The sequence below is a fragment of the Onychomys torridus genome, chromosome 4 (assembly GCF_903995425.1).
Source record: "Onychomys torridus chromosome 4, mOncTor1.1, whole genome shotgun sequence".
NCBI classification, from domain to species: domain Eukaryota; kingdom Metazoa; phylum Chordata; class Mammalia; order Rodentia; family Cricetidae; genus Onychomys; species Onychomys torridus.
The window spans coordinates 41202-58678 of record NC_050446.1 but is presented as its reverse complement, the minus strand read 5'-3'; the positions used below and the strand labels follow the sequence as shown (position 1 = coordinate 58678).

At 41.6% G+C, this 17477-nt stretch overlaps 1 protein-coding gene across 1 annotated transcript in view; it reads right to left on the bottom strand.

The window, feature by feature from the left end:
- Ppp6c (protein phosphatase 6 catalytic subunit) overlaps window positions 1-7966 on the bottom strand; it is a 32689-nt gene extending 24723 nt beyond the window's left edge. Inside the window, exon 1 of the mRNA XM_036184647.1 lies at window positions 7784-7966. Within this exon, the coding sequence (XP_036040540.1) occupies window positions 7784-7858 (75 nt within the window). The 5' untranslated portion in view covers window positions 7859-7966. The remainder of the gene's footprint in view (window positions 1-7783) is intronic.
- Between the last annotated feature and the right edge of the window lie 9511 nt (window positions 7967-17477).

Here is a 17477-nt window from a genome sequence, read left to right as displayed (position 1 = left end):
TTCTAATATGCCAGAATTTATGCCTAACTGAGGCTGGATCTACTAGTCTGTAATGACTCCTGAACTGCTAGTCCTGACTAGTAACTTGTCCACACTCCCTGCACCATAAACTAAAGAATGTCAACCAAGAAACTTTGTCAATCTCAAAGGCTGAGTGTCTGGAGAAGACATGTCAACTATTTAAGCAGGATCTTTAATTATTCATCCAACCCAGGTATGCTAACTAGAGTACAATTATAACTGCTTCCTATGAATGCTGGTTCTGCAGACCCAAATGAGCATTTAGACAGCAATGTCCCTAAGCCTTTTATCTCTTTGATTCAGCAGGAGCTCAGTGGCAGAGAACTGCCTAACAATCAAGGACCCCTGGATTCAATCTCTAGTACTAAAAAGCAGAACAAATAACAGAAGTAGCATGTAAGTTCCTACCAAGTACCCACAAAATAAAGAAAAGTCTATGAAACTTGAGTATATACCCTTTGCAGCTCAGCAACTGCACTTGCAGTGGCCTCACAGAGCCCAGGCACACTGTGGATAAGACACAGACTGCCCTTCTCCCAAAGCCTTCAGAGCTTTGCTTATAGTGTTTTGTTTGTGGAAAACATGGTTTCTCTTACTGTTCAAAATGGTCACAATCTAAAAAAGATTCTCTGTCTTATCTCAAGTTCAGGGCAAATTACGTTCCTCTCCCTGTCATATTCAGTTCATTCTTAGTCCTCAGACAGTAACAGAGTCATGGCCCCGCTCTCAGGACATCTTATTTCTCTTCTCTACTTCTTCCGCAAAACACACATACATGGACACCTGTTCGATCCTCTGCCCCATCTCCCTGTTCCCTCTTGATCCTCAAATATATTGCTCTTTTCTGTCTGTTGGAGATAGGGTCTCATGTGGCTCAGGTTCTTTATGTAGCTGAAGAAGACCTTGAACTTGTGACCTTCCTGCCTCTACCTTCTAGGTGCTGGTATTACAGGCCTTTGACATTACACCCGTTTTTATGACAGTTATGCCCCATTCCAATCCAAGGTCCACAATGTTGCTAGAATACTATTTCTAAAACCTCCCTTTAGAAATCCAAAGAGGCCAGGTGGTGGCATATACCTGTAATCCCAGCACTTAGAAGGCAGAGGCAGGTGGATCTCTGAATTTGAGGTCTGCCTGATCTACAGAGTGAGTTCCAGGACAGCTGAGGGCTACACAGAGAAACCCTGTCTTGGAAGAAAAAGAAACAAAAACAAACAAACAAACAAAAACAAACAAACAAATAAACAAAACAAAACAAAAAAAGAAAAAGAAATCCTTCAATAGTATTTCTTCAGAATAATCAGAAAAATCCACTCAGACATCTTCAAGATTTTGTCAGATTCTTACCACATATAACGGTATATCTCTATAGCCAGGTATAGAGGCCTAGACCTTTAATCACAACACTTGGCAGAGGCCAGTAGATCTCTCTTGAGATCAAGGCCAGCCTTGGCTACCTAGCAAGTTCCAGGCCAGTCATGGCACATAATGAGACCCTGTTTCAAAAATAAGAAGAAAAAGAATGTATCTTCGTAATAGTTTGCTCCAAGTTGACTTTTCCATTTAGTTAGCCATATATTAATAACATCTAAAAATTACATTTTTCTAGTATTCATAAACATTTTGGGGACAGGGTACAGATGTAATCAGGTGCATACCTGTGATCTCAGTACCAGAGAGGCAGAGGCAGGAAGACTGCTGTAAATAATGCCAGCTGTAAGTTGAGACCTAGTCTCAAAAACAGAAAATGAAACTCACATTCAAGGCCCCGTGTTTAGCCTTCTATTAGAGCACCTGCCACAATGTATAATGATCTCTTTCTCTTTCCAATTTCTTTTATATTGACAGATGTCCAAAAGAAGAGGGATGCATCTAAATACTAGCCTTGGTACTCCCATGACTTACTACTTGACACAAGGGGCTTAAGGAAATAGTTAGGCCTGGTGTTCCACACCTCTAAATTCAGCACTTGAAAGATGGACACTGGAATATGGGGAATTAAGGCCAGGATTAGCCACACCAAAAGTTTAAGACTAACCTAAGTCTGGAAACCTTTCTTAACACACACACACACACACACACACACACACACACACACACACACAAACAAGATAGATTGATAAACTTGGTAGTAAGAGTTCTTTTCTGGTATGTGCAAGGCCCTGGTTTCTGTGTCTCTCTGTCTCTCTATCACACATACATCTCATAATGAAACTGGTATAAATATTCATTTCACCTGTTTTTAAAAGAGATTTATTTTTATTATTTCTAAATTATGTGTATGGTATAGGTCTGTGCATGTGAGTGCAGGTGCCCAAAGAGTCAAGAGTTGTTGGGTCTCTTTATAGCTGGAGCGATAGGCAGCTGTGAATCACCCACTGTGGGTAAAGTGTTGGGAACCAAACTCAGGTCTTCTTTCTGCAATAACATCAAGCTCTCTGAACTGCAGATCTACCTCCCCAGCCCCAAAGTATGTTTTATTTTAATTTGTCATTTTAATTTATTTGAAACAAGGTTGTGTTGTTGAAACAAGGCCTGGCTAGCCTTGAACTCAGGAGATATGCCTGCCTCTGCCTCAAGTGCTATGACTGAAGACATGCACTATCATGGCTAAGCTTTATTTTACTTTTAATCGTGTGAGTATGTTGAGAAGTGGTATGCACACATAAGCGCAGATTCCTGAGGAAGGCAAAGTGAGTGTTGGATCCCCTTGCAACAGATGGTTGCAAGCAGTACAGCCTAGGTGCTGAGAACCAAGCTCAGGCCGTCTACATGAACAGTACACACACACCCTTAATGGCATCTATCTCTCCAATCTCTCTCTCTCTTTTTTTTACTATGTTTGAAATGTAGCTACTATAAAACTGAAGGCATTATGTATATATTAGGCAGAATTACTACAGAGTATTTTAGGATGACATAGGAGAATATGACTCTGAAGCCAAAAAGACAAACAAGACACCAGACATAATAAAAAAGGGTTTGGAAAATATTCTTCTAGCATTACACAAAAAAGCATAATGTGGCCCCTGGCATGGTGGCCAGACAAGGTGATGCACACATGTAATCCCAGAACTAGGAAGGCTGATGCAGAATAACAGAATAACTGCTGTGAGTTCAAGGCTAGCTAGGGCCACATAGGGAGGCCCTGTCCAAAAAAAAAAAAAAAAAAAAAAAAAAAAAAAACCAAAACCGAGAGAGAGAGAGAGAGAGAGAGAGAGAGAGAGAAGAGAAGAGAAGAGAAGAGAAGAGAAGAGAAGAGAAGGGAAGGGAAGGGAAGAGGAGGGGAGGGGAGGGGAGGGGAGGGGAGGGGAGGGAAGAGAAGAGAAGAGAGAAGAGAGAGGGAGGGCTGGTGAGATGGCTCAGAGGTTAAGAGCACTGGCTGATCTTCCAGAGGTCCTGAGTTCAATTCCCAGCACCCACCTGTCTGTAATTTCTGTTCCAGGAGATCTGACACCCCCACACAGACATATAATACATAAAATACATACATAAAATACAAATAAATTATTTAAAAAAAAAAGAGAGAGGGAAGGAAGAAAAGAGGGAGGGGAGAGGGGGGGGAGAGGGGGGGAGAGGGGGGGAGAGGGGGGGGAGAGGGGGGGAGAGGGGGGGAGAGGGGGGGAGGAGATAATCTCAATATTATAGCTACAGAACCCTTCCTCACTTTTTATTTTTTTGAGACAGGGTCTCAAGTACCACACATAGGATACCCTCACATTTGTTACATAGATAAGGATGGCCTTGAAGTTCTAAACCTTCTGCCTCTGCCTCCAATTCTGGTTTTATTCATTGTTGGGGATTAAGTCAAGTGCTTCATTTATTCTAAGCAAATATTCTACCAACTGAAGAGCCCCTTTCCCCCCCAAAATACTTTTTTTTTGAGATTTTATTCATTTCTATTTTATGTGTTTGAGTGTTTTGCCTGAATGTATATCTGTGCGCCATGGGCCCAAGGAGGCCAGAAGAGGTCATTGGATCTTCTGGGGAGTTACTGATGGTTGTGAGTTGCCATGTGGGTGCTGGTTTTGAATCTAGGTGTTGTTAACCTCCAAGTCATCTCTCCAGAATTAAGCTTCTCCCCAAAATTAAGGGTAAAAAAGTTAAGAATTTACAGGACTCCGGTTATACCTTAGTGATAGAGGTTTTGCCTAGCAAGCACAAGGATCTTTCCAGTAATATTAAGTGTCCCCAATTATTTCTCTTTTCCCTCTGATAGAATCTTTTATTTTGGCATTAGGACCTCAAAAAAGACACTGCTAGGGGCTGGAGAGATGGCTCAGCAGTTAAGAATACTGGCTGCTCTTCCAGAGGATCTGGTTTCAATTCTCAGCACCCACATAGTAGTTCACAACCATTTCTAACTCCAGTCCCAAGTGAATCTCTCATGCCCTGCATGCATATGGTACACAGACATACATGCAAGTAAAATATCCACATACATAAAATAAAAATAAATAAAAATTACACAAATTTTTTTCTTTAAGAATCAAGGCTGGAGAGATGGCTTAGTGATTAAGAGCACTGTTGCTCTTCCAGAGGACCTAGGTTCAATTACCAGCACCCACATGGTGGCTTGCATCCACCCAGAAATTCATTCCAGAAGCCCTCTTCTAACTCCCTCAGACACCAGGTATACAGATACATACATCGGGACAAAACATTCATACACATAACATAAACTCCCCTAGACTATTTCCTTGGCTTACCTATTTTTAGTTTGTACTTTATGCCAAAGAACACAAAATTGAGTTTTTCTTTCTTTCTTTCTTTCTTTCTTTCTTTCTTTCTTTCTTTCTTTCTTTCTCTCCCTTTTATTCTTTCTTTCTTTCATTCTTTCTATCTATCTATCTATCTATCTATCTATATTTGAGATAGAATTTCACTGTGCAGCCCTCATTGGGCTGGAACTCACTATGTAGACCAGGCTGGCCTGAAATTCAAAGAGATCCACTTGCCTCTTCCTTTTGAATGCTGGGATTAAACACATCTGCCACCAAGAATGACTAAAACTGAATTTCATAAACACGAGATAGTCAGGAATGTTGGCATACCTTTGTAATTCCAACACTCAGGCGACTGAGGCAGGAAGATTGCAACTGCAGCTAGCTCAGGGTTAGGCTGGGCTACATAGTTGAGTTCCAGTCAAGACTGGACTACAGGGTAAAACCTCAACAAATAAGCAACCAAGCAAACAAAAAATATACCAGAGACTGGAAGCACAAGCAAATCAATATGATAAAACTGTTTCCAGGAAAGGAGAGGAGGGTGAATTCTAAGGATATACAGAAAATTTAGAAATTTTTCCTCCTGGTAGTTAAGAAAAAACTTAGGGGAAGTGTGTGGAAGTCTAGTGAGAAACAGATACATGTGGGGCTAGAGAAATGATGAAGTGGTTAAAAAGAGCACATACTACTTTTGTAAAGGACCTGTGTTCTATTCCCAGCACCCATGTCAGGATGCTTACAGCTACCTGTAACTGCAGCTCCACAGAGATCTGATGCCTCTAGCCTCTGAGGGTATCTGCATTCATGTGTGCATACCCCTATAGAGACAAATGGTGAATCTCTGAGTTCCAGGCCAGTCTGGTCTATAATGAGTTCCAGGCCAGTTAGGGCTACACAGAGAAACCCTGTCTTGATAAACAAAACAAATAAGTCACACAATAGGAGAAATGGCCCAGCCATTAAAAGAACTTACTTCTCTTGCAGAGGACTCAGGTTTGATTTCTAGCACCAGCACACACATGGTGCACATAAATTCACACAGGTACACATACAAATACATAAATAAAAATAACAAATCTTTTCAACCCTCACACCATAATAAAATAAAGCAAACTACTATTAAGGTAGAAGCAGCACCAGGAGTTCAAGGCAAGCTTGGGCTATATATCGTGCGTGCATGTGTGCGTGCGTGCGTGTGTGCATGTCTGCAAAGCACTAAGAACTTTAGAGATGGCTCAGCACTTAAGATTGTACAGAGGACCAGAGTTCAGTTTCCCTCACCTACACCGGTGGCTCACAATTGCCTGTAACTCCAGCTTCAGGGTGACCTGATGCCTCTGACCTCCAAAGGCACCATGTGCACATACTCTTCCCCACTTCCACAAACACAAATTAAAAATAAATCTTAAAAATAAAAATTTATTTAATTTTTTTTAAAGGAAAGAAAAAGAACAGAGCAGCCAGCCATGATAGTTTAGGTTGCAGCATTTGGGAAGGGAAGCAAAAGGATCAGGAATTCAAGGTCATCCTCAGGTACATAGTGGGCTGGAGGCCACCATGAGCTTTTGTTTTTAAGATTTATTTTTATTTTATGTGTATGACTTTTGCCTGCATGTATGTCTATGAAACAGGTGTGTGCCTGGTGCCTGTAGAAGCCAGAAGAGGGCACCACATCCTTTGAAATGGAGTTACTGAAGGTTACAAACCGCCATGTCCTTGCTGGGAATAGAATTTCCAGGTCCTCTAAAGAGCAGCCAGTGATGCTCTTAACCACTGAGATATCTATCTTAAAATCCTATCTCAGAAAGAAAACAAAACCAAGAAAATTACCAAGCAGAAAGAAAAGACAAATGACTGAAAGATGCATGTGGCTGAATATGAATACCAACCATGTAACACATAACATCAATATGTAAGTACAAGTTAGGTACTTTCTTACAAACAACACATGTGGTCTTAAACATTTTTGCATACTTGTTGACTGATCAACTTCATGTACCAAATGAAACAAGAAAACACACACTGAGCAAAACCTTGCCTAGGAGAAATATAACTCATTAACAAAATGATATTTTTTCTTGAAAAAAATAGTTTTAAGCCTCTGACTTAAAATTACAAAAACAGCATTAAAGAATTCAAATGATGGAGGGTTTATGCACTTATTACACATCAAATCAAAGTTAATGGAACAAAACTTCAATAGCAACCATCGGATAAACACCAACGGGGACCTAAGCACTAGCTTTAGCAAAAGCAAAATGCGTTTAAAGACAGTGGTACACGAACGGCCTGCCTCCTTTACATTCATTCCTTTAACGCTCTTAACTTGAACTGAGACTTCCTTGGAAAACCAAGAATACGACACTTTGGGAATACAGGAATAGCTCGCTGATCATAAAAGCATTTGAACTTCTTGATAAGCGATCGCTTCTTCACTTAAATAGCTCAACAACGTACTAAGAACTGGGACCCACATCCGAATCATCAGAAGAACGCTAACACGCCTAAGAAGCAATTTAGGGGAGTGGTGAAGCAGAGGCGACTTGACACACTCCTATTACTGTCACATCGATCCCGCCCACCGGCTTCCCACCTCTCAGGGCCTTAAAACACACTGCGGCCACCCGCGTCCCTGGAGCAGACAGCAGCTCCTGTCACCTCTGCTGGGAGGACCCCATCCCCAGAGCACTGCCCGCTGGGGCTCGGCCGGGCTCCGTCTCCGGGAAACCCAGCGTGTAAGAGTGAGTCTTTATGCAAAGCTGCTAGGGCTCGGAGTCCTCAGGGAGCCAGGGGGTCGCACATCCCTGGGATCTCCCCTCAGGGAGCCGCTCCAGCATTCAGGGAACTCGGGCTGCCCTGGTTCTCGGCGTCTCGCCGCGTCGGACCCGGTCGCCTTACACCGCGGAGCCCCTCCGCCGCGCCAAGACCGGTGCCTGGTAGGGGTCCGGCCGAGGGAGGAGGGCAGACTGGCTGGCGCCCTAAAGCCGGAAGGGGCTTGCCTCGCAAACAGGACGGCCTCCGGCCCGGCTCACCTTCAGGTCGTTCTCGGGAAGGTACTTGCACTGCCGCGCTATCTCCACATACTTGTCCAGATCTAGCGGCGCCATTTTAGGAAGAACGAGACGCGACGACGGCAGCAGCAGCAGCTGTAGTGCCGGAGGCAGCGGCGGAGGCCGAAGCCGGAACCCTCCTTACGTCACGTCCGACCCGTGAGTGGCGTCTGCGCAGCGACGTCGAAGCCTAACTCGCTTCTTTCCGCGCGGTGACACGCCCCGCGCCCTCTCAGACGGAACACCGGGTCTCTAAGAGAACTCGGGGGTGGGGGTAGGGGTGGGGTGGGGTGGGGGTGGGGGTTGGGGTGGGGTGGGGGTGGGGTGGGGGTGGGGTGGGGTGGGGGTGGGGGTCCTGTTGACGAAACCTGCTGGGACCCGTAGCTGTCTGCCGTGGGGCGTGCTGGGATTTGTAGTTTTAGTGAAACCGAATGCTCCTCCTCTCCAGCTCTTCACCTCCAGGAAACCAGATGAAGATTTTCCCAGGGAAGATTACTTAGACTAGGTATTCCCTGGCTCTCATTCCTTCCCTGTAAAGCACCCTGCCAGTATCTTCAGTTAAAGTTAGGATAACTGTTGCCGACTTTCCAGGGCTAGTGAAGACCTGACCTAGACGTGTGAAACAGATTTCACACCCCCAATTCTCCGTCTTGGAAGAAAAGGAAAAAAAAAAAATTAAAGCACTTATGCTAAATTCTGTACAAATACTGGTGCGCTGTTTTTCCTCTTTAATTCTTGTAAGACTGATAGGAGTGCAAAGCTTGCACGTTACTTGGCCCAAATATCAAAGGAAACAACAAAGGTGGAGCCTAGACTGGAAAATAGGCTACTGACTAGAGAGCAGGAAGAGTTGTTGTTGTTATTGTTGTTTTTACTTTATTTGGTTTTTGTCGTATCCCAGTGTCAAGAACAGTTCTTGGCCTAGGGGGTGGTGGCACACTCCTTTAATCCCAACTCTCAGGAGGCAGAGCCAGGCGGATCTCTGTGAGTTCTAGGCCAGCCTGGTTTACAGAATGAGATCCAAAACAGGCACCAAAGGTACACAGAGAAACCCTGTCTTGAAAAATTCAAAACAAAACAAAACACCAAAAACAGTTCTTGACACCTAATGTAGTTTTAACACTGGTTCATTTGACAACTGTATATTGAGCAGCAACTAAGTATAGATACACTTGTAGGTAATTAGGCTACCCGTGGGAGCCTGTTTTCAGGTTTCTCATGGCTTTACCCAGCAGGTCTGCATAGAGAGGATGATTGGGACCACAGGCCTGAGTGCAGGTGTCTGAGATGGTCTGCACTCGGCTGTGCCCAGGGGAGGTCTTTTGCTCCACCCCTTGGTGTCTCTATAAATACCCTGGGACAGAGACATTCAGGACTCTTTGGAATAGTTTTCAGGCCCTCTTGAGGCTTTTTATTTTCTATCTGTTTATCTCCACATTCTAAATCCTTCTATCTAACATATTTCCTGCTGCTGCACTCAAGAAAACTTTTTTTTGAGGGACTTAAAAAAAAAAGAAAGAAGAAAAGGGGGGGGGGAACTAAAGACAAATGAACAAGGACCAAAGACAAAGTAATAGGAACTAAAGATAAAGGAAAATAATAGTTTTATTGTACAGCTTTTGACAAAATTGCTGAGTCAGCCATGCCAGTAGAAAAAGGGGCATGCCAAGTGTTATGGAATATATATTACTAAGGGGCAAGGGTTTTATTCTCGAGAGAAAAGGAAAAATGGACCAGAAGGATGTCCAATGCTGCAGCGCAAAATTCTCTTCTGTCAAAATGTTCTATCTTCTATCCCTTTCTCAATTTTTATCTGAAAAATAAGTATAAGGTATAGTGTAGTAATATAGCATAGTAAAAACTTAGAAATGTAAGATTGTGTAGAAAAAAATTAAGATGACTAAAAGCAACTAGACAGAACAACTCAATTTCCTGACTTAGGGAGCTATGAAAGCAAATTGAGGGAAAAATCTATCTTTGAGCTTTATGGGTAGTAAAAAAGCTCTTCTTTGAGCTTATCCGGAATAAAAAAGTTTCCCATGGAAGCTTTTGGCCTGAGGACAGCTAAAATACTAAGTCCAAGTGGCAGGAGAAAGTGATTTCTCCCTGAGGCAAAAGTGTGTGTGTGTGTGTGTGTGTGTGTGTGTGTGTGTGTGTGTGTGTGAGAAGCCAAAAAGTTTAAAGTTCAGAAGGTTTGGGAAAAGTTGGTCTTTCTCTGTCCTGGGGGGGAGGGGGAGAATCTTTCTCTTAAACTATAAAGCTTTTCTTGGAAAACTTGGGGGAAAAATCTCTAAAAAGCCTTAATCTTTCTCAAAAGCTCTCTTAAAAAACTTAAAAACTAAAGCCTTTAATTTTCTCATAAGGACAAAAATTAGAATGGGAATCACCTGTGATTAGCTCTAAGGGAAACAAACCTCTTAAGACAGCAAAACCTCTCAAGTTCTGTCTTTCAAGCTTTAAAAATCCTGGGGGTTGGGGATTTAGCCCAGTGGTGGATCTCTGTGAGTTCAAGGCCAGCCTGGTCTACCAAGTGAGTTCCAGGAAAAGGTGCAAAGCTACACAGAGAAACCCTGTCTTGAAAAACAAACAACAACAACAACAGCAACAAAACAAAACAAAAAACAAAACAAAAAAATCCTCCCTGCAATACAGGAGGGATGGAGTCCCAAAAACCTTTCTTCTAAGCTCTGTCTCTTCAAGCTACTAAAAGACAGTTCTCTGAGAGAAATGCTTGGGAGAGTAAGGGTAAAGAGCCACAAAGAGCCCAATATGGCAGGAAACTCTTTACTAGGAAATCAAAAGAGCCAAGCCTTTCAGTTGCAGCTGAGCTGAGGCATCAAGGGTTTTGTTTTGAGCATCAATGAAAAGGTGCTCCTAGTTGCCATAACACAAAGATCCCCTGAAGCAATGCAAACTCTGTTAGCATTGTATCCTTGATTCTGACCAAAAAACCCAGAGGCAACTGGCCAGTGGCTCTGAGTTGGAGTGCATTTCGGGGATACTAGGGTTCCTGCGGTTGTAAACTTCCTGGAGCATAGAGCTGAGGCAGGAAGGTGCAGGACCCAGGGGAAGATTGCTAATGAACAAACAAAGCTAAAGCCGGTGGGAACAGCATTATTGCCGGCTTTCCTACAAGTCCTGGGTTGATAGGTTGACAGCTGCAAAAAGAAATCTGAGAAAAGCTTTCCTATCAGAGAAAGGACCTTTCTGGGAAAACAGTAAAGCTGAACTGTGTCTGAAGCAGTTGTGCTGCTGAGCCAGAACGCTGTCTGGGGAAAGAGCCCAGCCAGGGCAAACCGGAGAACTATCCAGGAGTAAAGCTTTCTTCTCTGTCAGAGAAAGCATCTCTTTGAGAAAAACTTAGTTTCAACTGACTCTCAGTGAGATGAGGGAGTGTAGCCCTAAGGGGTGACTGCCTCTGGCATAACCTCTGTCCTAGAGCACCTGGACAAAGAAATGCAACCCACTAAGGGACTGGGTCAGGTGAAAGGCCCGAGGGAAAAACACCTGTCCTAATGGGAGTTTAGAGATATTGAAAACCTCCCTTGCTAAGCTTGATTTATGAACACAAACCTCACAAGGCCCCCGAAAACAGAAACAGACTAAAGCCCTTACCTTCAGTAGCAAAAAAAAAAAAAAAAAACAAAACAAAACAAAACAAAAAAAAAAAAACACCAAAAACTGTCACTGTGGTATTTGGAAATGTTTCTGGGGCAGAGGAGATAAATTGAGACCAAACTGGGAACTGTTTGGGAGAAAGACTCTGAAGAAACATGAAGGGACATAATCCTCCCCAGAAAATGCATGATCTTAAAAAGCTGCTAGAATTTGAGGCAGAATTGGGGGGAGAAGAAAACCCCTATCTCCAAAGGCAGTAGAGGAACAGAGCAGCAGAAGATATCTGAAGTTCTGCATCTGGCGGGGGGGGGGGGGGGGGGGGGGGGGGGGGTAGGGAAGAAACAAGCAAAATGAGATAAAGATCAGTGGGAGAAAAATCTCTGAAGGAGCTATGGAAAAGCTCTATTGTAAATGTTTTTGTTTTTCACTGACTGGCTAAGGCAAACACAAGCCCCGAGGAAAGCTGCTATCAGGAATGCCAGCCTCAATGAGTGCTAACGATCCAGGGCCAGTGTCAAATGAAAGAGAAACACCTGTTGAAGCCAGCTGAGGAGAGACCAGAAATCTCCCAATGTCCCATAGCTGAAAATGTAAAATGCTTGCTCATATCTCCCATTGCAAAAGCAAAAAACTTGGTTCAAACCTCCTGGGCAAGAATTTGTAAGCAAGTCTGGTAAAAGAGAGCCAATTGACTCTCAGGCCCAAAAAGAATAATGGGAAATGAAGTCCGAAAGCTAGCTTGGAACAAGGGACTGATATAAGGAAAATGCATTCGGGGAAAGGTAGTTTTTCCGCTAAAAATAGTGAAATTGCCCTGAAACACTTTTGTCACCTCGAAAATACATTCATGGTAAACTTAAAATACAGCTTTTAAAAGAATAAGAAGGAGGAAAATCGACTAAGAGTTTGTTAAATATCAGTTCCAGTGAAAAATTGAAAGGATAAGGAACTAGGAGCTTTGCGGTTTGGGGCTCCATTGGTAAAATGCCTTATCTACCCTAATAGCTGTGTGAAGTTTTTACACTAGTAGGATAACAAAAGCAAACAAACCACTTTAAAATCCTTAAGAAAACAAGAGAAAGCAGTCCATAAACTGAACATTGTTTTAGATATGAAGAAACTTATGGGAAAATAAAGAAGTTCTTTGCCTTTTGAACAAACAGCCAGCAATGAATGATTACTTTGCAAAGCTAATAAGGAGACAAGGAAACAGGCATTCAAAAAGAAATGACCACTTTATATAGACTGGAAACAAACTTCAGAAAAGCTGTCTTTAAAAAAAAAAAAAAAAAAAAAAAAAAAAAAGAGTTGCGCCTGGCAGTGGTGGTGCTCGCCTGTAATCCCAGCACTCGGGAGGCAGAGGCAGGTGGATCTCTGAGTTCGAGGCCAGCCTGGTCTATAGAGCTAGTCCAGGACAGGCTCCAAAGCTACAGAGAAACCCTGTCTCAAAAAACAAAACAAAACAAAAAGAGTTGCTTCACCTAAAGTTCCTTATAAGAAATCAATGCTAAATATCACAGCTTCTAATGAGTTAAAGCTAATGAAATGAAAATACTAAATCCTGAAAATGCTTTTTCTCAAAGTAAGCTAATGAAGGATATGTTTCATGAAAGAACATCTATGTTCTTGACTCCTTTGAATAGTAACAGTTTTGGTGCAAATATTGGAACTAGCAACAATCAAGTCAAAATGTTTTATGGTGATATTTTATTTGTACTGAAATGTGATTTTACTTGTATGTTAATAAATAAAGTTGCCTGGGGGTCAGAGCTAATAGCAAGCCATAGCAGAAGCCGGGTGGTGGTGACACATGCCTTTAATCCCAGCACTTGGGAGGCAGAGCTAGGCGGATCTCTGTGTGTTCAAGGATACAGCCAGCCTGCAGATACATGCCTTTAATCTCAATACCAACCATAGAAGACCTGGAGGTCTGTACAGACAGGCCGTGACGAGGAGGTCATGTGGTTGGGCTTACAACCAATGAGAAGGCAGAACAGAAAGTCAATAAAAAGGACGGGGACACACACACACACACACACACACACACACACACACACACACACAGACACAGGAAGTGTCTGAAGGGAAGGACAGCAGCGGCAGTGAAGGGTAAGGTTTTTAGCTGTTAGCTATTGCTCTTACCTCTTGGGCTATTACCTCTGCATTTAGCTCTGTTTCTTATTTATATCTACAATGTTTCAACAAATTCAAGACGCTATTCACAAAAGAAAGCTGCCATGCTTTGTGGGCCATATTAGAGCTTACTCCAATCTTCCTGGTCCTTTAGCTGAGGGTAATGCAATAGCTGATAAATTAACAAAGATAGTAGCATTATCCCAAGGGGAAATGGCTCAACAGTCACATGCTCTTCATCATCAAAATAGCAAAAGCTTAAGAAAGCAATTCAATTTTACCAAAGAAACTGCTTGTCAAATATTAAATGACATGGGGGTATATCCAAAATATTTTCCTGTCCCTCACTTAGGGGTAAACCCTCGAGGTCTTCCTAATCATATTGCAGAATTTGGCAAATTAAAATATGTACATGTGACCATTGATAGTTATTCTGGATTTTTAATGGCTAGTGCACAGACTGGGGAAGCTACATAACATGTAATTATGCACTGCTTGAAGTGTTTTTCATATATGGGTATACCAAAAATTATTAAAACTGGTAATGGTTCTGGATATAGTAAGGCATTTCAATAATTTTGTACCCAGTGGGAAATCATACATAACAGGTATTCCTTATAATCCTCAGGGACAAGGTATTGTAGAAAGGGCTCATAGCAGTCTTAAAATACAACTTCAAAAAATAAATATAAAAGGAAGAAATTCAATTGCCACATAATGCATTCAGTCATGCTCTTTTTGTTCAGAACTTTTTGAATATGGATGTCCGTGAGCTGTCTGTTGCAGATAGATTTTGGCACAGTGGCACCCAAACAACTTTTGCTCAAGTGAAATGAAAGATCCCCGCTCAAGATTATGGAAGGGTCCCGATCCTGTGTTAATATGGGGTCGAGTACATGTTTGTGTTTTTTCACAAGAGGAAAATGAAGCCCAGTGGTTACCAGAGCATTTGGTAAAGAGAGTGGAATTAAGGAAACCCAGCTCCAATGACCTTCCAGCTCCAGTGACCTTCCTATAAAGGAACCAGAATGAAAGTGGCTTGATTAGTGTTTCTGATGTATGTACTTCCTGTCTAGTTAAGAGAATCTTTCTAATAGAGATGTGATAATAATTAAGAGTAAGAAGCAGAAAAAGATGAAAATAAGATGTGAGTTTGTAGAAATTATTCTGTCTTGTTAGATCTGTGTTAAGAAATCTTTAGGTGTTTGCTAAGTTAGATATTTGCTAATGGTAGCCCTATATAAGTTTGTAAAGATCTATAGAGTTCCTTTAAGAATATAAGCTTGCAAGAAGTATCTAAGGTAGTCTTAAGACATATAGTAATAAGCTTGTAAGAAGTAAAGATGCTACTTGTAAATGTAAGTTTAAATAATAATTTGTAAATGTAAGTTTAAATATAAGAAGTAACTAAGTAAAAATTCTAGTTGTAAAAGATGAAAATAAGAAGTAAATAAGAAAACTATTTGCTAAGTAGTTCTATAGTTTCCATAAGTATAAATAAGTAGATGTTAATATGTTATATGTGAATTTGTAAAAAGTATAAATATTGAGTGTGAATCTATGTTTAATGTATATGGTGAAAGAACCAGAGACACAGAAGATAGTGTCCTAGTAGACTGCAAAATAGGCAGTCTGAATGGTTTCAAAAGCTCCAGAAGCCGCTAAGAATGGTGGATGCCAGAACCAGCACAACAAGGCATCCACAGCTGAGATCCATCAAAAATCAATGCAACACAAAAGCCTGAGCTAACAGCAAGAATGGTGTGGTTTAAAATGTTACTATAACTAAAAATGTCTCTGGCTTGAGAATGAATGTTTAACAGATATTGGGGGTAAAGTTTTTGAAGGATTTTATAGACTTAATGGATAATCTGAAGTGATAAGGAATTTTCTGTCATTTTAGAGCAGTGTATCCTTCGCAAGCCATGAAAAGTTAAGGTTGAAACAGAATGGTAGGAGTTTGTTTTGTTTTGTTTTTTAAACAAGATCACACTATGCAGCCCTGGCTGGCCCGGAACTTGCTGTGTAGGCCAGACTGGCATTGAACTCACCGAGATATTTGGCCTTTGCTGGGATTAAAGGCCTGCACTCCCACACTTGGCCCAATAATGTTTTATATACAATTGAGAGGAAATAATTTTTTAATCTCATGGTAAATATCATATGGGAAGAAAAGAAATTGTAGCTTGAAGTAATATTTTGAAGCACAAAGAAAATCACACATTTCCACACAAATGTGAAAAGTTAAAGAGTATCTGATGGCTATATTTAGTCTGAGTTTCTTGGGGTTTTTTTCTAGGTTGTGATTCTTTTCCCCCTCTGGGAAGAAGCACCTAATTGAAAACCAGGGATTGAGTTGCATATTTTATATCTTTTTACTTTTGTGTCTTTGACTTACAGAGAGCACTAAATTCTTAGTAAACATATTATTAGAAGATTCAAAAGCATTAAGTAATGATTACATGGTATTGACCTGGGAAATATTACTGCATGTCATACACCATTGCTAATGTAGTGTACTAAAAAAAAAAGTTGAGATTTCTGAGTCAGAGAGCTCTGTGTGCAGATACTAGCCCTCTAACTGAGCCACATAGTCCTTGGCAGGTTGTTCTGCCTCTTTCTGATCATATGCAAGCACCTGAGTACTTTTTTGTTTTTGTTTTGTTTTGTTTTTTTTCTGAGACAGGGTTTCTTTGTAGCTTTGGAGCCTGTCCTGGAGCTCGCTCTGTAGACCAGGCTGGCCTTGAACTCACAGAGATCCACCTGCCTCTGCCTCCCGAGTGCTGGGATTACAGGCATTTTTCTTTTTTTTGACACAGTATTAATTAACCAATCAGCCAGCCATAGTGGATCACACATTTGACCCCAACACTGGAGAGGCCCATGGATAACTGTGAGTTCTAGAATAGCTTGGTCTAAGTAGCAAGTTTCTGGCCAACCAGGAGACCCTGTTCAAGAAAAAAAAAAATCAACGAAGTTGGGAAACTGGAAAGTTCTAAGGAAGATAGCTGATGAAGCATTCCTAAGCATATCTAGAGTCTTTGAGGAAGAGCCATACCATAGTGGCTGGAGATCAGAGGAAAAAAGAAAACATCGATTTATTTTTCTTTTGATGTAATGGGTAACTATTGTAGGATTTTAAATAGAGATACAAACTTATTTGAATTTTTGTTGTTGTTGTTGTTGTTTTGGTTGGTTGGTTTTGTTTGAGCTTATCTCTTTAGGAAACCCTTGACTCCCATTTTAAAAACAGAACTCATACATTCTACAAGAATTCAGGAATGTGATTTCTATTCTAAAAGATTAGTTCCTGCAATGTAAACTATCTGATATTCCAGTTTTTCTTGTTAACATACTCCTCTAGCATGGCATCTTGAGGTAATCAAAGCATTTCAGAGCTCTGAGCAGTAATTGCTGTCTAAATACATGCCAGGCACATAGCAGGGACAACCTGGCCTTGGTTCTCTCTCCAGAAGGGAAGCAAAGTAAGTGTATACCTCTAAATTCTTCTTGGGCAGTCACTGGGAAAATATCTATTAATTTCAGGGAGTTATAGGGTCCAGGTGTTAGAAACATATGGCAAAGTAATGAAGAGAACTGCATGTAGTAGGAATTTTAAAGGTACTTGTTAATAAAACTCAAACCCGAGGCCAGTTATTGGGGTGAATGCAGAAAGATCAGAGACACAGAACAAGCCACAGCTTCCTCACCTTGCCAGTTCCTCAGCTGGTCCTGTTTCCTCAGACTGGAAGCTTCTGAGTCCTCCTCCACATGAATCTCAGCTGAACTGTGTTGCTCCGAAGCTTAACTAACTACATGCTTTTTCCTTTTTAGTTCCTGGTCCTCACACCTTATATACCTTTTTCTTTCTGCCCCCACTCCCTGGGATTAAAGGCGTGGGTCACCAGGTTTAGCTGTTTCTAAA